The sequence below is a fragment of the Rhinolophus sinicus genome, chromosome 12 (genome assembly GCF_057876585.1).
Source record: "Rhinolophus sinicus isolate RSI-liver-muscle chromosome 12, RSI-T2T, whole genome shotgun sequence".
Lineage (NCBI taxonomy): Eukaryota > Metazoa > Chordata > Mammalia > Chiroptera > Rhinolophidae > Rhinolophus > Rhinolophus sinicus.
This window is the reverse complement of record NC_142512.1, coordinates 20895390-20915292: the sequence shown is the minus strand read 5'-3', so window position 1 is coordinate 20915292 and position 19903 is coordinate 20895390. Positions and strand designations below refer to the sequence as shown.

Sequence of the window (19903 nt, the reverse complement as noted above, 5' to 3'; positions counted from 1 at the left end):
TCAAATACATAAAGGAAGAAATAGAATCCATATGAGTAGTGAGATATTATGGGAAGAAAGGTAGGTTTGTAAAAGAATCAAATAGAAATTTTGGAAATTAAAAACTTGTAGACATTTGGATTTTTTAGACAGAATTTAATAAAGTGATTAAACAGTTAACTAGATCCTGCTATAGAGTGAATTAATGAAGTGGAAGATAAATATGAGGAAATCATTTAAAATGTGGTACAAATTGATAATGAGGTAGAAAACAAGAAAGAGAGAATAAAAGACATGGTGTATAGAATGAGAAGCTCCAAACGGGAGTTTAGAGGGGAAAAAATAATAGGGGAAGAGAGAGACAGTACACTAATAGGTAATGGTAGAGAAGTTCCCTGAACTGAAGAAAAACATGAGTTTGCCAACTAAAGAAGCACAAGTCCTGAACAGAATTTAAAAAAAACACAAAGTCCATATTTAACACATCTTATGGAATTGCAAAGCATCAAAAATAAATAGAAAATCTTAAAGGCTACTAAAGAGAACAGATTACCTATATAGGAACAATAATCAGACAGATAATGGATTTCTCATCATTGTGGAAGTTTCCAGAAGACGATGACATAATATTATCAAAGTGCTGAGGGAAATAACTGCCAGTCAAGAAGTTTATTCCCAGCTATATTTACATACAAAAGTAAGGGTGAAATAAGTGGTTTTCAGACATACAAAGATTAAGAAAGTTTGTTACTTATAGAAATTTGCTGAAAGAACTATTAAAGGAATATTTTAGTAGCAAGGAAGACAAATCCAGAAGGAAGGCATGGAATGCAAGGAATAGTAGTAAATGCATGAACTAGTAAATCTAAATAAATATTAATTACTAAAAAAGTAAAATAAAATAATAAAGAACCAAGTAGTAACATAAAAGATGGGAATGAATGTTCAGAATTAAGATCTTTATCTTACTCAGGAAGATAGAGAAACTGGATACATTTAAGATTAAAGTATAAGTTTAAAAACTAAAATAGAATGTGTACTTTTCAAACCAGGGGATTAAAAAGCAAATACAATTTAAAAACTCAGTCAGAAGGTAGGAGTAAAGGAAGAAAAGCACAGAAAATCATGATAAATCGAAGACATAAAGATTGTAAATTGTAGTATATTCTATGTTCTACAGGCCATAAAACGAATGAACATGATCTACATGTATCAACAAGGACAGATTTCGAAAACATAATGTTGAAGTAAGAAAGTGATTTGCAGTAACAATATATACGTGTCATGTACATGTATACAATTTACATGCACATTAACTATGTACCTTTTTTACAAAAACACGATACACATGTTTGTGTAAGTATGTAGTAAATATATACAAATACAAATGGGAAGCATATATATACCAACTTCAGGATACTGGTGTCTTCGGGGAGCCGGAGAGGGGTATAAGACTAGTGGGAAGTACAAAGAAATCTTCCATTTTATCTGCAAGGTTTATTTAAAACAAACAAACAAACAAAAGATCTGAAGCAAATATGACAAAATGTTAGCTCGTGTTAATTCTGGCCAGCAAGGCATGAAGTTTGGATACTGGGAGCTACTGGGAAAGTTCTTCCTTACTCTTTAGAAAGCCACAGGAAGCCACGCTCTCTCTTTCTCTCCTGATGAATGTGAACAATGAAGCACACAGCCCAAATTGCTACTGGAAAACATCCAACAATCATGAAAGCAACCAGGCTTAGAATGAAGCCAACACTGAAGTCAGTAGAACAGAAATGGAAAAAACCCAGCTCATTGAAACATCACCGGATCAAGCCAGCCTGAGGCTTACTTTACTGCATCATTGTCTGTTAAGTGAACTACATCATTTTCTTATTGTCTCAGCCAGTGTGCTTTAGGTTTTCTATTACTGTCAGACACTCTTAAACTAACTGATACAATGGGGATGGAGAAGTGGGCACATATGGAACTATTAGGGAGGTAGAATTAGCAAGATTCAACCATAGGTTGGTTATGATGTTAAGAATGAGAGAGGAGTCAAGATTGATTCCCAGGTTTCTGGCTTGGATACTGATTGGATGGCGGTGCTATCTCTGAGACAGGGAAAATCAGAGGAAAATCAAGTTGAAGGTAGGGGTAACAGTGGAGGTAATCTAAACAGCTTGGCTATGTTGGAATCTTTGAGGAATCTTTTGGAAGCCATCTAACTGGAGATGTCCAAGGGGTAGCTGAATACTCAGAACTAGAGTTGACTTGTGAATAGTGTCTCCCCAAAATTCATGTCCACCTGGAGCCTCAGACTGTGACCTTATTTGGAAATAGGGTCATTGCAGATGAAATTAGGTAAATTAAGATGAGACCATACTGGATTAGAGTGGGCTCTAAGTCCAGGGATTGGTGTCCTTATCAGAAGGCCAGGTGAAGACACAGAGACACGTAGAAGAGAACTCCATATAAACATGGAGGCAGAGGCTGGAGTGATGCAGCTATAAGCGAAGGAATGCTAAGAATTGCTGACAATTACCAGAAACCTGTGAGAGGCATGCGACAGTTTCTGCCTCCCAGCCTCCAGAAGGAATCAACCCTGCTGGCACCACAGTTAAGCCTTCTGGCCTACAGAACTGTGAGAGAATAAATTTCTGTTGTTTTAAGTCAAGTCTGTGATAATTTGTATAGTGGCCCTAGGAAACTAATACAAAGAGAGCTGTCTGAATTTGAAATATGGATTTGGGAGACATCAGCATAGAGTGGCTGTTGAAGTCTTGAGAGTAGCTGAGATTACCTAAGGAGAATATAGAGTAAGAAGAGAAAACATGCCAAGAACAGACCCTGAGAAAGACTGACATGAATGGAGCAGGGAGAGGAAAGGGAGTGGACTAAGAAGAGTGAGGAGAAGCAGCAGAGATCGGTGCCTTGAAAGTCAAGAGAAAGGGTGTTTCTAAGGAAAAACATGTTCAATGGGCCAACTATTGTAAAGGGGGGAAGAAAAAGGAGTCCCTTGGGTGTGGCAATATGGAAGTCACTGGTCTCCTTTGCCAAAGCAGTTGTGGAAGAGTGGCAAGGAAAGAAATAAGATTGCTGTTATTGAAGAGTGGGGGGGAGAGGGGAGGTGAGGACGTTGCAATAGTCACTATTGTTTTTTGTTGTTGGTAAAGCCTGTGGCTATAACAGGTAGAGGGAGAGTGGGCGATGCCCGGAAGGGAAAGCAGAGTTTTGGGTGGACTTCGGGGTTTATTTTGAGATGAGGGAGGGTTAACCATGTTTATAGGTTGAAGAAAAACAGTCAGTCGGAGAAAGGTTAAAAATTGCAGGAACATAACTGGAGACCAAAAACAGGAATACAAATTTCATCACTTATGAAACTAGCAGATACATATGCACTTGTACTCAGATCTTTAAGACAAAAAGTGAGTGGGAGGTGGAGCATAATTCACAGTCCCTACATGTGGGCTGTGTCCGATGACTTTCTTCCAAAGAGTACAGTCACGAAAGGAAGAAAACAAAAGAGTAACTTTTCCAGTGGAGAAACCTGACAAACACTACCTCAAGCCAGGTGATCAAGATGAATGTCAGGGGCGATGAGTCATTCGATAGAATGTACCCTTGATATGATATGAGAATGGCCCTTTGCCTCTGGGGATCTTGCTCCCCAAAACACAGTCTAATCATGAGAGAAACATCAGACGGCTCCTAATTGAGGGACATTCTATGAAAATACCTGACCTGTACTCCTCAAAACCGGCAAGGTCATCAACACCGAAGAATGTCTAAGGAACTGTCACCAACGAAACTTGCCTAAGGAGACATGACAACTAAATGGAATATCGTATTCTTGCTGGAATCTGGGAACAATGCAAGGACATTAGGGGAAAGCTGAGGAGACCTATATCAAGTATAGACTGTCATTAATAACAATATACTAATTGGTTCATTAATTGTGATGGCTGTACCATACTAACGCAAAACGTTAAGAATAAGAAAAACTAGATGTGGGGTATAGGAGAACTCTCTGTGCTATCTTCCCATTAATTCTATAAATCTAAAACTATTCTGAAATTTGAAATAAAGGTTTACTTTTGAAAAAGTGAATCAGGAATGGTAAATATCCCAACCAAAAGGACAGTCAAATCTAGAAAGGGACAATGAGGAACGTGCATTGGAACATTGAAAAGGGCCTGGAATTGGAGGCACCAAATACCCATGGGACACTGGGGTTACACAAGGACGCTCAAAACAGGGGACTTTGTAAAGATCTGTATAAGGAGTAGCTAGCTTTCAGTTTCCCCCACCCTCCCACACATCGTGTGTTCAAAACACTTCAGGAGATAAGACTCTGTATAGTCTTTGAATCAGAGGCACTCCAGGGGAGAGGACACCAGGGACCAAAGAGGGTAGAGATGTGGTGCTGAGCTGAGACCAGGAGGAGTATGTGAAAGCCTATACTACACCTGTCACCTTCCACCCAGCTCCAGAAAACTAACAGCCAGAGAGATATCAGAAGCAACCGAACCAACCCAAGGAAAATACCTCTAGAAGCTGATTCTCAACAAAAAAGCTGGTCGACCACCTATAGTTATATATGAAACCTGATAGTTGACAATCTTCACCTAGGCATCCAGAACTTCCAATCAATTTACCCCAATCAGCTTTTTCTGAAATACGAAAAGGATATTCACAGATCATAACACATTTGAGAAAAGACTCCAATATTTTAAAAAATCAAAATGAACAAACAGAAGTAAAGGGACCCAAAGGGAATAGAGGAAATATATGGAGATGAAGAAAACTTCAAAGAAGCAAAACGACGCTCTGAGAGATAAAAGAAACTATTGCATCTTTGAAACAAGAACAGAGGATGCTTGAAAAATGAAACAATCAGAGAATACAAAAATGGGCTCTTGGACGTTAAAAATGTGATAGTGAAAACAACAAATTTGGTAAAAGAGTTTGTAGTAGATGGGATAATGGCCCTCTAAAGATGCCCACAGTCTAATCCCCAGAACCTGTGGATATGATCTTACTACATGGCAAAGGGACTTTGCAGATATGATGAAGGAATTTGAGATGGAGATGTTATCTGGGTAGGTAATCATAGGGTCCTTGTGAGGGAGGCAGGCAGGAGATTCAGAGTCAGAGAGAGATTTGAAGATGCTTAACTGCTGACTTTGAAGTTGGAGGAAGGGACCGGAAGCCAAGAAATGCAGGAAGCCTCTAGAAGCTGGAAAAGGCAAAGAAAGAGACTCTCCCCCAGAGCCTCCAGAAGGAACCCAGTCCTGCCTCCTGAATTGTAAGATCATAAGTTTGTGTTGGGTAAGCGACTATGTTTGCAGTAATTTGCTATTGGAGCAATTGAACACTACCACAGGATTAAAAGCTAAAATCAAGGAAATCTCTTAGATGTCAGAACAAATAGACAAAGAGACATAAAAATAGAATATAAATATAAGAAAATTAGAGTATCAATTCAGGAGGCCCAACATCCAATCAATAAAAGTTGCAGAAAAATGTTAAACAGAGGTAAGAAAGTGATCAAAGAAATAATACAGGAACAATTCCAAGAATTGAAGGACAGACCTTTCCCGAGGTTGAAAGAGTCTATCAAGTACCCAGAGAAATAAAGGAAAAAGATTTTCACCAAGGTGCAGCCTCAGGAAATTCAGATCACTGTGGATTAAAAGAAAAAAAAAATTGAAATCTAGAAAGAAAAAAAAAGTCTCATACAAAGGATCAGGAATCAAAATGGCATTGCACTTCTCAACAGCAACACTGCACATAGAAGACAAAAGAGAAAGAAATGTCTCCCTAATTTGTAGAGTGCTAGTACTCTATACCCAGCCAAACCTTCCATCAAATGTGACTACAAAAATACATTTTCAGATAATTTGACCTTAAAAATGTGTCTTCACGTGCCATTTTTCAGGACATTATTAGAGAATGCGCTTTATTACAACAAGAGGGAACAGTATGAAAAAAGATGCATTCAACCCTGAGCACAGCAAAGGGAATTCCTAAGATATCAGCAAGAAAAGTCTGGGCAACACCTGTGCAACAGCATAGAGATCTCTTCAGTCTGGAGCAGGAGAACAGAAGCTTCCCGATGGAAGTCTCCAGGGGAAAAGATGGAGCCAATAGATGACCTGATAGGTTTAAGCATGTAGAATACGGTATTAAGAAGTATTTAATGAAGGTGCTGGAAAACTGAAGCTATGAAAAAACTAGGCGATTTTTAACTCCAGGAAAAAGCAAAACATGCCTTAAGAAAGGAAATGTATCATGCATTACTTGGTCTAGTAGTAAATAATATTTGCAAAGTTACAGAAACAGATTCACTGAATATGAATTTAAGCAAAATTTGTAATGTCTCTATAGGAGGGTGAGGAGGGGAAGAAAGCTAAAATTCTATCTGCCAAGATAACAAATCAATATATAATGTCTAAAATCAATGAATACCAGAAGAAAAACTAAAAGGGTTGAAAATGGTAACCTCTGGGTAGTAGGGCTGCTGGGTTTGTAAAAATATTTATTATATATCTTTGATTAATATATGACTTCATAAGTTACATATACTTCTGTAATAAAATATAGGAGTTATTTTTTTTTAATACTATAGACAAGAGGGGGCTCATTGGTTAAATGATGTTCCTAGAAAGGTGGAAGGGTATGTTATTCAGGACAGGAAGTTGTGGACACCTGGGACTGGAGGGGAAGAGGTGAGGGTGGATGTGGAAATAGATAGTGTTGCAGGTACCGTAGTTTCCAGGGGCCGGAAGTTGAGGGAATTCATACCTGATGAAATAGGATGTAAGGTCTCCTGCTGGGAATAAAGGGAAGATAGGTGGGCGAGCAGCATGAAGAGAGCAGTGACGTAATACGCACATGTCACAGGATGTGAACATGGAATTTTGGCTGAGACATTAAAGTGGTAGATATCAGAAACCAAAGTGAGTTATGTGACAGGCCACTATGCAGAAATTTCAAAGGAGGTGTTTGAGAACTGATTTGATGGGTCTTAACCCTCCCTTTGTACCCAAAGATATAAGGAGTTAGAGACAGAACTGTGAAGAGAATTTTTAAAGACAGCTGCGCTCTGAACCTCAGATGTTCTGTATTTTTATTTGTGGGAGGAATGAAAGAGTTTCATGTTGATGCAAAGGAGAAGGCTCCATGGGGCCCACGTGGAAAGATTGCTATGTGTCCCTGGTAGTTAGAGATCTAGAGGTTGAGCTGCTGAGGGATGAGGCAAAGCAGAGAAGGCAGAGGAAGAATCAGCCTACACACCAGAATGTGCTTTGGTCAAGTAAGTATGTGTGTTTCTCATGGACCAGAGGCAGCTCAGGCCTCAGAAGGAACTGGACTGGGGCTGGGGCAGATTTAGTCCACTAAAACTCCTGGAGGGTTGATGGGTCCTCAGCAGAGTGAAGCTAGAAGTAGACCACCAGGTGCCTGGGGGCTATAGCCATAGTGGACAAACAATAGCCATAGTGGAGATTCACAGACCTAGGTCAAGGTTACCGCAGGTGGGACGCTCCTATGAACAAGTAAATACCCATAAGACAGGTAGCTTTGAAGAGTTGCGAGGCACGGTGTGACACCATCTTACCACAGGACATCAGGTAAGGAATGTTCTGCTCTTCTTCCTCTCCCACTTCCTCCAACCCTGGAAATATCAGAAACCAGTGAGTAGGGGGGGAGGGGAGAAAAAAAGAATGCATTTTCCCTGGGGACAGGCTTTCTGCCTAAAGCAGGTCCTATCTGGGGTAGCAGGGAGAAGACTTACCTTTGAATAGAGATGGAAGTTTTTGTTACTATAGTGGACTGAACATTGTCATTGAAAATTGAGACTGTCTTTTGTGATTTAAAGTAACCATCCAACTTCGTATTACCTAAAAGTGGCCAGAAAAAAATTGCAGGACTGCCGAAGTTTACATCCAGGGCAAGGGAGAGAAACTAGCACCACTGAAGAAACAAAAGGGGCAGAGGAGATGAAAATAAAGTTGGTTTTATGGCTACTCCCTATGAGTCATACTTGGCACACAAGTGAAGGGGAAGAGACTCCTATAAGCAACATGGTAAAGAATATAGATTTTGGTACCAAAGAGAATTGAATTTGGTATCTGCTCTGCCACTTCCCAGCTGTGAACTTGGGTAAGTAACATAAGCTCTTTGAGTCTGTTTTTTCTACTGTAAAATAGGGTTAGTTAAGCATATCTCACAGGGTTTGGTAGGGTTAAATAAAATTGGGGAACATAAAAACATATTGATTGTCTTTCATTCTCCCCTTGTTATAGGAAGTTGTGGCGTGGCTGGTGGGCCTGGGTCTGCCAGGGAAGGCTTTCTGAAGACGGTTACTTTTTACACTGTCGTCTCCAGAGGACAAAAGCGAAGCAGATTGGCAGAGGGGCATCACAGAGTTCTCCAGATAAAGGTGGGAAGTGGCTAGGGTTGGCAGATAAAACCCAGAATGCCCAGATACACTTTTTTTGAAACAAACCCTTGTGTCAAGGGCTGACTTTCACTAGATCACAGCAAGGGAGCTGCTCTGCTATGTATGAAACCCAGAGCCAGAAGCAGGTCATCTACGAATAGTTTAACACCAAATAATTTTTTAGTATAAAAAAAATGTTTGGGACCTGTTTATACTACAGATTATTCATTATTTATCTGGAATTCAAATTTAACTAGTGTCCTATATTTTCATTTGCTAAATCTAGTCACTGTAAATGAGACAGAGTTCGAATGTGTGGCTGTAGTGGAGAGAGTTGGCTGAACCAGTGGGATAAGTCCCATCCTCCTACCTATTTTTCTAACAGTTTCATAAGGTTCCAGTTGAAAGGAAATGACTTTCGCTGCAGTATCAAGAAATTCAGTGGACTGGGGTGGCCGGTTAGCTCAGTTGGTTAGAGCGTGGTGCTAATAACACCAAGGTTGCCGGTTCGATCCCCACATGGGCCACTGTGAGCTGCGCCCTCCTTAAAAAAAAAAAAAGAAAGAAAACAGAAATTCAGTTGACTGCATTAGGCTGAGCTCTCCTCAAGACAGTTACACACAGAGGAAGCAGGCTAGGGAGATTGGGCCCTTAGGACAACAGCACCCCGAGCAGGTGAGCGACCGTTTATGCCTGGAAGCAGAGGGATGGATGACCGCAGAAAGTACTCAGAAAGAACTGGAGGCCTGAGGTGCCTCCCAATACTTTCCCAGTGCTTGTGCCTTCTCAGGCCGCCCAGTGCTGGCTCTCTGGCTTGTTTAAAGGGGTAGCAAGGGACAGGGCAAAAATGGTCCCCTAGAAGCAACCCCTCATGGGGGAGGTAGGTGATGGCTACATGCTGACTAGGCCCTTTGCTTTGTACCCGGTCCTGCTTATTCCCAAACAACAGAAGTGCTACTCAGCCGCCTGGTCAGCCTCATTCTGTTCTTGCCACAAAGTGCTGAGTCCAGGGGCTGTCCTGGCCTCATGATGACCTCACCCTCCCACACTGGGCCTCATCCTGTGAGGCTCCCTGGGCCCCGAGGCAAGGCTGGGGGTTCAAGCCATCCATAAAATTCTACTGAGCATCCACCATGCTTGGCACATTGCCCAAGTGTTGAGGAGTCCAAGGTTCAAACTGAACATTACATTTGGGGGGTCTTCTCATTCCCCTTAATGTCAGTCATCACCTCCAAATCTAATAGCCCATCCCACTGGACAGCCAGTTGCCCCACCTGCTTACGCAATAGTGTGTGGACTGAGAAGATGATTTGAAAGCCATGTCCCCAATAAACCAATGCCCTTTGGAAAATTAGGCTGACATCATGCACTGCTAACACTGAATAAAGAAAAATATTGGAAACAAAGAAAAACTGAATGAATGTGGTCTTTCCAAATTCAAAGAAAACCTTTTTTTATCTGATTACTTCTCTAAAATCTTTGCTGCTTGCTCCCACTTGTCTCTATAAAAATCTGACAGAAGCTGGGTATCTATTTGGGATAATTAATAATGTAGTTACCATCTATTGAGCTCTAACTGAGTACTCACACTACCCTAAATACCTTCATTTCCCTTCAGTGGTAGGTCAGGTAGATATTATCATCCTACATCACACCAGAGAGACAAGGTGGCCCAGAGGAAAGAATACAGACTTTGAGTCAGATAAACATGCATTCAAGTCCCTGCTGAGTTTCTCAGGCCAGAACTTGGTCCCTCAAAACCTCAGTTAACTCATCTGTAAAATGGGTACATTATAATGATCTACTTCATGGAGTTGTTGTGAGACTCTATCTGCTTCACAGTAAACGCTCAGTAAACAGTAGTTATTGTTATTATGGATGACCAGGAGAGACCCAAACTAAGCTTGGGAGAAGGGATTACAGCTGGTTGCTCCCTTCATTGTCACTCCTGGAGTAGCTGTACCCTGACTTTCCTGGGAAGAGATGGTGGTGGGGGCTGGAGCTCCAAGGCCAGAACCAACATAGGGCAGGCAGATGAAGCAACAGTTCCAGACAATGTCAGAAAGGGAATCCTCTAGAATTTGGTTACAAACCATATTAAGGTGATATTTGGAATGCATGATGTTTAGGACCGGAGATCTGATAATCCTCCAACTTCCGCAGACTTAAGGTAATTAAGGAAAATGGAGGGAAGACAGGCTGGGGCTGTGTATGACTCCAAGAATATTGGATGATATTCGTAAATTGTTTTCACAATCACCCTGATTTCCTCCCCACAATAGTTTTGTGTCTGTGTGTTTGGACTTCAAAACCAAACATAAAAAAGCTCTACTTTTCTGCAAAAATAAAAAACTGGCTCATCAGTCTTCACCATACCAGGTAGGGTATAAAGCTCCCAAATTAAAATGCTGAGAGTATTTTTAAAAATACCCTTCATAATATTATCACTACTACTACTAGTGATAATAGTAAATGGTGAAATATTTAAAAAAATGCTGAGCGTATATGAAGCGCAAGTACAACACGAGTAGGTCAGTTGTGGGTAGGGTAACTATGGGCTATATCATGGTGACCTCTGTGCCTCCAGAGTCAAAAAACCCCATCATAGGATGGCACTCATTTATTCAAAACATATTTATTGAGCTAGGAGTTATGCCCAGAGGTGAAGATACAACGATGTACAACACAGATAAAGTCCCTGCCTTCGTAGAGCATGAAGTCTAGTGGAAGAAGAAGATAATTAAGCATCCCATTTCTTTATTTTCAAAGATAACTTGGTTTTGATAGAAAATGTGTTCACATTGTTCAAAACTCAAAAAGTACAGAAAATATACAGTGAAAAGTTCTGTTCTATACCTGAGCCCCAAGTGCCTCAGTGCTCCTCCATGGAGCCCAATACTTCTAGTTTCTAAAGTAATTTCTGCAGGATGATCAATGCAAAAATTGGAGAAGTACAGGGTCCATGAGAGCACATGGAGGGGGTACTTAAGCCAGTCCAGGGGTTAGGGAATGAATGAATGAATGAATGAATGAATGAATGAATGAACGAACGAATGAACAAATAAGTGTTTTCCTAAGACCCTAATTTTGTGGAGGAAGAAAATGTGAAGAAGAACCACCAGCCATGGACAGCTGATGCCTTAAGCCCTTGCATAGCCACCAGCCGGCCAGAGCCAGTCATGATCAGGTGACTCTGTCCCTTGCCAGCCATTGATCCAGACATCACCAATTAATCAAGCAGCAGAAATGTCCTGGGCTGGTGCATCATGCTTAGCATCAGGTCTGTATGTCTGAAATGTTCTGCCCACATCTACAAATACTTACGAACATGCCAGAACTCACCCTGTGATTTTTCGTTCTGAGAAAAGGAAACGCCAATGAATCTTGAGTCACCGGCTGGCGAGAGTGGCAGAGGGATTGAGAGAACTTCACGAGGAAAAGTTTCTTTCTCTCCTAGCTGCTAGGAGATTTTCTTCAGTATCTGTCACCAGCAAAAGCATAGGGTAACAAGTAATAATAAACCTACAATGTATCAGGCAGATATTATCTCCTTTTGGGTCATTGAGAGAGGTTGAACGACTTGCCTAAAGTCACCCAGCCAGGGGAGCTGGGATTTGAACCCAATCTGCCGGGCTCAAAGCCCTCCCCACCCACTGCACACTCCTGCTTCTCACAGTAGTTGCGAGGCTCCCCTCACGGCCCCTGGAGAAGCCCATGATTCCCTTACCAAGTGCCCTGAACTTCCAGAGAGAAATCATTCTACCCTTTAGGGTACTACAGGTCCAGTACCTTGGGCCTGTGAGACTACCAAGGGTCTAAAGCAGTATATTAAAAACCCCCAACATTTATTGATTCCAAATTTTAAAAAGAAAACTGCAAAATTAAAATGAGTAAATATTTAATAAAATAGCTACTGGGAGATTCATGTCTACTAGTCAACTGTAATTGAATTATATATATATATATATATATATATATATATATATATATATATATATATATATATATATATATATATACAAAGATTTCCAAGAATAGAGTGAACCATTATTTTTCTTAAGAAAATTCAGAATTGTAATAATCCTTTATATTTTTTTAACAATAAAAAAGATGTGTTTTCTGTATGGGAAGCGAGGTGTCTTTTCATGTATTCAATATGACATGGGGTCTTAGGAAGGTCCTTGGGTGGTGTCAGAACACTGGAGAAGGACAGGGGACAAACACTCATGCAGAGACCTGTCCTCACCTCCAAGCTGCTCTGAGACCGGGACCACAGCAGCCCAGGCAGGCAGCAGCCGCCAGCCTCACCCACAGAAATCCTGTCTGGATTTCTGTTTCCGAGTTTAAACAAAGGCCTGACGGATGCCTGCCCAGCAGGCTGAGCCACCAAAGCTTTGGGGATCAAAACAAGAAAACAAAAGCAGAGAGAAAGAAGAGTGCTGACAGAGCCCGAGACCATTAGTCTGCAGAGCTATAAAGAGCAGGGCCACAGAGAAAGTGGCACCACATGGAGACCCAGACTGTACAGCAGGAGCTGGGTGAGTAAGGTCCTGAGGGGAACTCTGGCCCTTCCTTTCTTTCCCCTACAGAGACAGGCCCAGGAGGGGGCCTACTTTTCCTGCCTTGTGGTCAGAGCTTCCTAGGAGGGCTGCAGGAGAGTGGGGAACTCTGTGAGGAGGCAGCCTTCTCTTGTCACCCCAAGAGGAGACAGTTATATGGCAGTAACCACTGCTCTAGTAATCACGGCTGGGAGAGAGAATGGGGTCCCAAGAATGACAGGCTCCTGGGACACAAGGAGAAGGCATGGATGGGGGTGGGGGTAGGAGCTGAGAAATGCTTATTCAGAGGGTCAGAATGGAAAGATATATCACAGAATTTACATGCATCAGTCCCTGGGCCTGATAGAAGCCTGAGGAAAGGGCCATAAATGGCTGTTCTGAGCCAAGAAACCTGATGCACACCTGCCTGACTACATTCTTCCCTCCCCTCTCCCTTCCTCCTTTACTCTTTCTACCATCTTTTCTGTCTACTCAACCTCTATGAGCCTCAGTGTCCTCATCTGTAAAATGGGGATGATGATAGTACTTACCTCATAGGCTTGTTGTGAAGATTCAATGTATTAATGTGTGTAGAACATTTAGAACAGGGCCTGGCATAGAGTGAGCCATTGTTAAGTGTTAGCCATTATTATCCTCTTTTTTCCCTCACTTTCCTTCAATAAGTCTTTTTCAATGGCGCCCATTCCCCTACCTCCAATGCACCACTGTCCTAACATGGACTCAGCTGGGTGCTACATCAGTCACTCAGGAGACCCAGGCCCTGCCATTGAAATGTGCACCAGGACATACTCAATAGGAACACAGATAAGTCCTGTGGATGAGCGCTAGAAATCAGGAAAGAAAGTCGCTGCAGGCTGGGGAAAGCAGCCAAGTTTCTGCGAGGAGGCAAGACCAAAACTGGGTAGGTTTAGAAGACAGAGAAGTAGAAAGGGGGTGGCAGCATGGCCATTCATAGCCGGTCAGGTTGAGGGCTGTGAGGAGTTTGTTGAGTAATATGAGGGGTCTGGATTAGATGGTTGCCAAGGAGTTTATATTGAGGTTGTGAGACTGAGGTAAGGCTGCCACCTGTAGGGGGCGCCTGGAGGCAGGCCAGAGGAGAACTACAGTCATCAAGAGGCATGATGCTTGTGTCGTGCTTTACCTGCAGTACTGCTTCTAATCCTTACAACAACCCTGCACGTATAAGCTCTAGTGATGGAAGACAACCGAGACTCGGCTAGTGAGAGGCAGAGCCAGGATCCCAGCCAAAATCTATTACTTTCAAACTTCCTTTACTTTCCCCCGTGCTCCATCACCTCATCCCCCACCCGAGGCCATGCCACTGGTGTGTGTTCTGTCTTTCAGAAACCTTTCCGACCACCAAGATGGCTCAAACCAACCCCATGCCAGGGTCCGTGGGGCCTTGGAAGGTAAGCTCATGGAAAATTGAGGAATCCAATAGGGCAGGGGGTGAGATGCTGCAGGCTGTTTTTCCATGGGGCAGTGACCTACCAATAAAAACACCAGTTTGTAGGGGAAGGGGCCCATCCAGGTCCAGACGCTCTCTCTGGATGGATCTCTCAGGATGCCCCACTTGGGCAGAAGAAAGATGACCCTGGAAGCTCATGATTGGTGGGCGATTATACCTATAGTTTTCTACTTCAGCATTCCTCTGCTAACATCATCTTGAAATACAGCAGCCCAGAGTGGGTTATGCCATGGAGAAGCTGAGGGCCCAGAAATGAAGAGAGATTTGCTGCCAGATCCCAAATAAGTGATAGCACCCTGGTCTCCTGACCCCCGTCCTGACATTGGTTATGACCATTGTCTAAAGTGGCTGCTCCTCAGGCTTTTCTGTTTTCCCCAACACCCCTACCCACTTCATTGGGTCAACTTGGAAGGCAGTCCACAGCTTTGGGAGCTGCCTTCTAGCCAGGATCATGAGCCAAGTTCTAGTTCAAGGCCTGAAAGAGGTTTATTACAACTCTCTCTCTACACCTTAAGTTTCATAGCAGGTGTGGCTGGAGAAGCTAAGAAATAACTGACAGGGAGCCCCTGGGACTCCCAGAATCCTGGCCCCTAGGCCACACTTATTTAGGAAGCACGGTGAATAAGTCCATGAATCTTTGGTCTGTCCACTGGGCCAGCTGTTGTCTGTGGCAGACTATTCCTATCATAAACCAATCCCCACACCTCATCCTTAGCCTGGGCATATGAACACCACCAACCAGTGGTATTAATTCAACCCCCTTCCTACCATGTCTATACTGGAAGACACCTCATCAGGCATCGTGGGCTACAACTAATGATGGAAAACGTAGGGTCAGACACATGCTAAGCTGTTGACCAGGACCTCTGTTCTTCCTGATGTACCACATTCTAGCTCTCTTTTCCAATTTAATCGTATTTCAGATAACCATCTATGACCAGGAGAACTTCCAGGGTAAGAGGATGGAGTTCATCAGCTCTTGCCCAAATGTCTCTGAGCGCAGTTTTGATAACGTCCGATCTCTCAAGGTGGAATGTGGCGTGTGAGTATGGACCTCGGTAGAACCTCAGGCCTCTTATTTCCAGTCCCTTCGGACATGGGACCATAAAGCTGGGGATCAGGGAAGAAAGGTGTTCCCCCAGACTCCAATCATTTCCAGGAGAGAGGCCTCCAGACTGGTGTAATCTCCAAAGAAAACACTACATGTGTAATTTAGTAACTCAAAGTTAGAAGGAACATGAGGATTTTAGTGGCTTGGTACTAGATTTGTGGGGAATTGAAGAAATACATATCATGGGGTAGGGCAGTGAGTTATCAGATCTGTGCTTCTGAAGCCCATAGGCTGCTACCTACCTCGGAACAGCCACAGGCCCCTTGAGATTTTCTTGCCTGCAGAAGAGAGGAAACTGTCAAAGGGCAACCTCTTTCCAGCTAACTCCCCTCCTCCACGTCCCAGCGCAGACACCACTAACCAATGTCTCTGTGGAAAAAGGAACTCAATCCCAGGACTTGAGAGCCATATAGGTTCCTAGCAAGTCTTCCAGGAGTTTTTTGTTGATGGTTAATCTCCTTGATGAGGAAGACCTCTTGTTTTGCCTTCTGACTCTTGGCAAGGTGGTTGAGGCCTTTATCATTAGCCTGAAAACACAGAAAGGAAAGGACTCTCCTTTGGCCTAGGCAGAACTGGCTTTGCATGTAGATAGGATCCTATAAGTTGCCCACCACCATTGAGCTCTTTAACCCTTTAAAAGGAGTAATACTTTAAGGTGTCACCAGTAACTGAGACCTAGTTGTGAAAAATTGATCTGAGGTGTTTTAATAAATAAGGTACAGGTATGTAACAGCAGGAAAGAACCCACAAAGTGACAAGGAAAACAAGAGACCGGTAATCCATCAGCTACCTATTCATCCCTTTGCTTCCTTAGGAAGAAGCCGGTAGGTTTGGCTGGAGCCAAAGCAATAGTCAGTCACTTTTATCCTGAACCTGGAGCTCCAAGTAAGTAAGGTAACTTGGAAAGAAAGGAAATATAACTTTAGACTGCTAATACCATTACTCAGGCCAGTGAACTAGACCCTTTCAGTGGATCATCCCGAAACAAATATCACAACTACAAACCTGCTTAGTGCAGCTGCCGTGTTTCCTTGAAAAAAAGACCTAGCGGACAATCAGCTCTAATGCATCTTTTGGAGCAAACATTAATATAAGACCCGGTATTATATTATTATGATGTTATATTATATTTATTATATTGTTACTATTATATAAGACCTGGTCTTATAGTAAAATAAGACTGCGTCTTGTATTAATTTTTGCTCCAAAAGACGCTGATTGTCTGGCTAGGTCTTATTTTCGGGGAAACATGGTGCCAGCTCATTCCCTACTTCTTGTGATAAATGTATTACTTTATATGGCTCTATTGGAATTGGCTTGATATTTTACCCCACTATTAACATCTAAAACAAAAGATGCATTCTCCCTGAGGCCACATAGGCTCTGAACACTGCAAACAAACACCACTACTTGTCTTTGGCAGCTGGATTGGTTATGAACATACCAGCTTCTGTGGGCAACAGTTCATCCTGGAGAGAGGAGAATACCCTCGCTGGGATGCCTGGAGTGGGAGCAATGCCTATCACATCGAGCACCTCATGTCCTTCCGCCCCATCTGTTCATCTGTGAGTCTCTGAAATTTTCACTTCTGTGCATGTGGGGGGGAATGGGGCAAGAGAGGGTGCATATGGACTGACACTTAATGTGCTTCTCATCAGTTTTGCTGACATGTGGCAGGAAGAAGGCTAAAAGTAAAAAAGAGAAAAACTCCCTGTGTCTAAATCTACCTTTTTTTTCTCTACTAATGGTATTTTCATTAAGCTAAAAGTAAAGGCCTTCTTATATGTAGCAGGAAGTGGACACTCAAGAGCCCAAATCTTCAAAAGTGCAATAGGATAACTAGTGAGAGCACTTACCTTGTAGTCAAAAGTAAATCTTTGGCCAAATTTCAATCTGTATAACATTTTACCTAGAAACAGGGAAATACTGAAGTAACCCTTGTTACTTCAAGGTTACTTCAAGTAAGGGGTATGACCGAAGATATAGGTAAGTCTTCCAGTCTTATCTTTGATTCATAATAACCTTATTTATAATACTACGCACATTATTCAATACTGCATCTGACTAGGATGCTTCTAAAGTCTTTAGAGTTCAAGCAGAAGCAGGGTGATTGATCTTCAAGGGTTTGTTGAAAATGAGCCCTATATTGGGAGACTAAGGCTGGGCTTCCAAATATTCGTCTATATCATGTGATTTCCTCAAGATTTTAGTTGTTAATGATCTCATTTTAAAGTCCTACCAAAATTCAAGTAGTGAAGAAGTTATAAACAGTTATAGATCTAAACAGTTATAGACCTAAAAAGTACTGTCCTATCTGAATATGTTCTCATCTCACTTGAATGCCACATTTTTCCCTCTAAGGTATACTTTACACATAGTGCAATGCACAGATCATAAGTGTATATGCTCATGAGTTTTGAAAAATATGTACACCCATGTAACCAGCACCCTATTCAGATATAAAACAATTCTATCACCCTATTAAAGTTCCCTGGTGCCACTTTCCAGTCAATTGCTCCTCCCCACATTCTATCACCAGGGCTAGTTTGGACTGTTTTTGTACTTCAGATAGGTTAGTCTCTGCTTCTTAATGTTTGTGTAGTATTCACACCCCCTACTGGACTTTATTTCCAACACTGTGTACACACACACACACACACACACACACACACACACACACACACACTTACTTTCCCTATTAATTTGCAGGATCTTTTTCTACATTAGTGAATATTAATCCCTTGGTTAGCTGTGTGTCCCAAGTATTGTTTCTGCTGTTATATTTTCATTAGTCTTTCATGTTCCAAAGTATTATATCAGTTATTTGTACATTTTAAATGCTACAGTATTAAACTGGATTAAACAGGATTATGGGTAAATTTTTTCTTATAAATCTCCACATTGCCTGAAATATTTGTATAATCAATATCATGTACTTCCTCCTGTATTTTTATTTTGAAAAATACAGTAATTAAAAAATTAAGATAGCCATAATATTTAAAAAAAAATTTGGGGTTATAGAATCCTAAGGAGTCCAAGATTACCATCTTTGAGAAAGAAAACTTTACTGGACGCCAATGGGAGATCCGCGATGACTACCCCTCCTTGCAAGCCATGGGTTGGTTCAACAACGAAGTCGGTTCCATGAAGATACAGTATGGGGCGTAAGTGCAAGAACAGGGTTGTAACTCATTTCAAAGTAACTCTTGCAGGTGTAAATCTTGTGAATATTCATATCAATGGTTGTCTTACCAAATTTCATACATCAACATCATATTGGTATGGCTGTCCGACTTATTAGTAATTTTGAATCTCAAATTCTTGGTACCAACTACCACTTAAGGTCACTGTTTTTTCTCCTCCACATTCCTCTATGGAACCATGTACAGTGTTACCTCTGTTTTTGAACGTAATCCACAAGTCCTGAAACGTTCAAAAACAGCCGACAGCGAGGCCTCAGGATCTTGCACTCAGCGGAAGCCGTGTGACATGTTCGACTTCTGAGTTATGTTCGCAAAACGAAGCATTTACTTCTGGGTTTACGGCATTCATAAACCAAAATGTTCAATGGAGATGTTTGAAAACTGAGGTACCACTGTATATTGATTAGTCTTATACCTTTTTCATGATCAAAGTTAAATTTCAATTAATTGTAACCATATTAAGCTCACAAATGGTACCTAGCACATTTTCTAAGCCTCGAAGAATTCCATTACCAATTGTGTTGAGGAAAAAGGCTCAGGTTTTGGGGTGTTGACCAGGTTCCTAATTAGCTTCAATAATCCAACATGTTTTGGATTTTCTAGCTGGGTTTGCTACCAGTATCCTGGGTACCGTGGCTATCAGTATATCTTGGAATGTGACCATCATGGAGGAGACTATAAACACTGGAGAGAGTGGGGTTCTCATGCTCAGACTTCCCAGATTCAATCGATTCGCCGAATCCAGCAGTAGATTGAAAGCTCTAAGAGAATTCCTCAAGCATGAGACCTTGCGAAGCAATCTAGCATGAATTTTATGTTCTGCTCACAGACATTTCTTCCAAATGTTAGTTGCTGAAATCCACAATAAATGTCATTTAAAAAAAAAAATTGTAGACTGAATTAACTACCATGCTTTATGTGACTCACACTTATGTGGCTGAGAATTTTTAAAGACAAGCTTCAGTAAAACCCCCAATTCCCTTTGTGTCCTTGAAAGTCACTTACCAGGTCACGGACAATTATTCCCTCTCAAATAACATTAAAGCATATATAACCCAAATGTATCAGTCTCTATAGTAACACTCTTGGTAAATGTTTCTGCATCTTTTCTCATCTTTTATTCTAGTAATGTTGATGTCAGCATTGATTTTTCAT

General features: G+C 41.7%; 1 protein-coding gene across 1 annotated transcript; it reads left to right on the top strand.

Annotated features, from left to right (window-relative positions):
* The first annotated feature begins 12800 nt into the window (after positions 1–12800).
* CRYBA1 (crystallin beta A1) lies at positions 12801–19787 on the top strand. The gene is made up of 6 exons (XM_019739438.3): positions 12801–12945; positions 14311–14375; positions 15358–15476; positions 16969–17110; positions 18567–18709; positions 19352–19787. The coding sequence occupies exons 1-6, from the start codon at positions 12915–12917 to the stop codon at positions 19497–19499; spliced, it is 648 nt and encodes a 215-aa protein (XP_019594997.2). The 5' UTR covers positions 12801–12914; the 3' UTR covers positions 19500–19787.
* Positions 19788–19903: the final 116 nt, after the last annotated feature.

Bases quoted from the DNA above. Each gene is read 5' to 3' on its own strand.
- CRYBA1 (XM_019739438.3), top strand. From the start codon at position 12,915: ATGGAGACCCAGACTGTACAGCAGGAGCTGG. The intron at 12,946-14,310 runs GTGAGTAAGGTC...TCTGTCTTTCAG, and splicing joins GACTGTACAGCAGGAGCTGG to AAACCTTTCCGACCACCAAG. The intron at 18,710-19,351 runs GTAAGTGCAAGA...TGGATTTTCTAG, and splicing joins ATGAAGATACAGTATGGGGC to CTGGGTTTGCTACCAGTATC.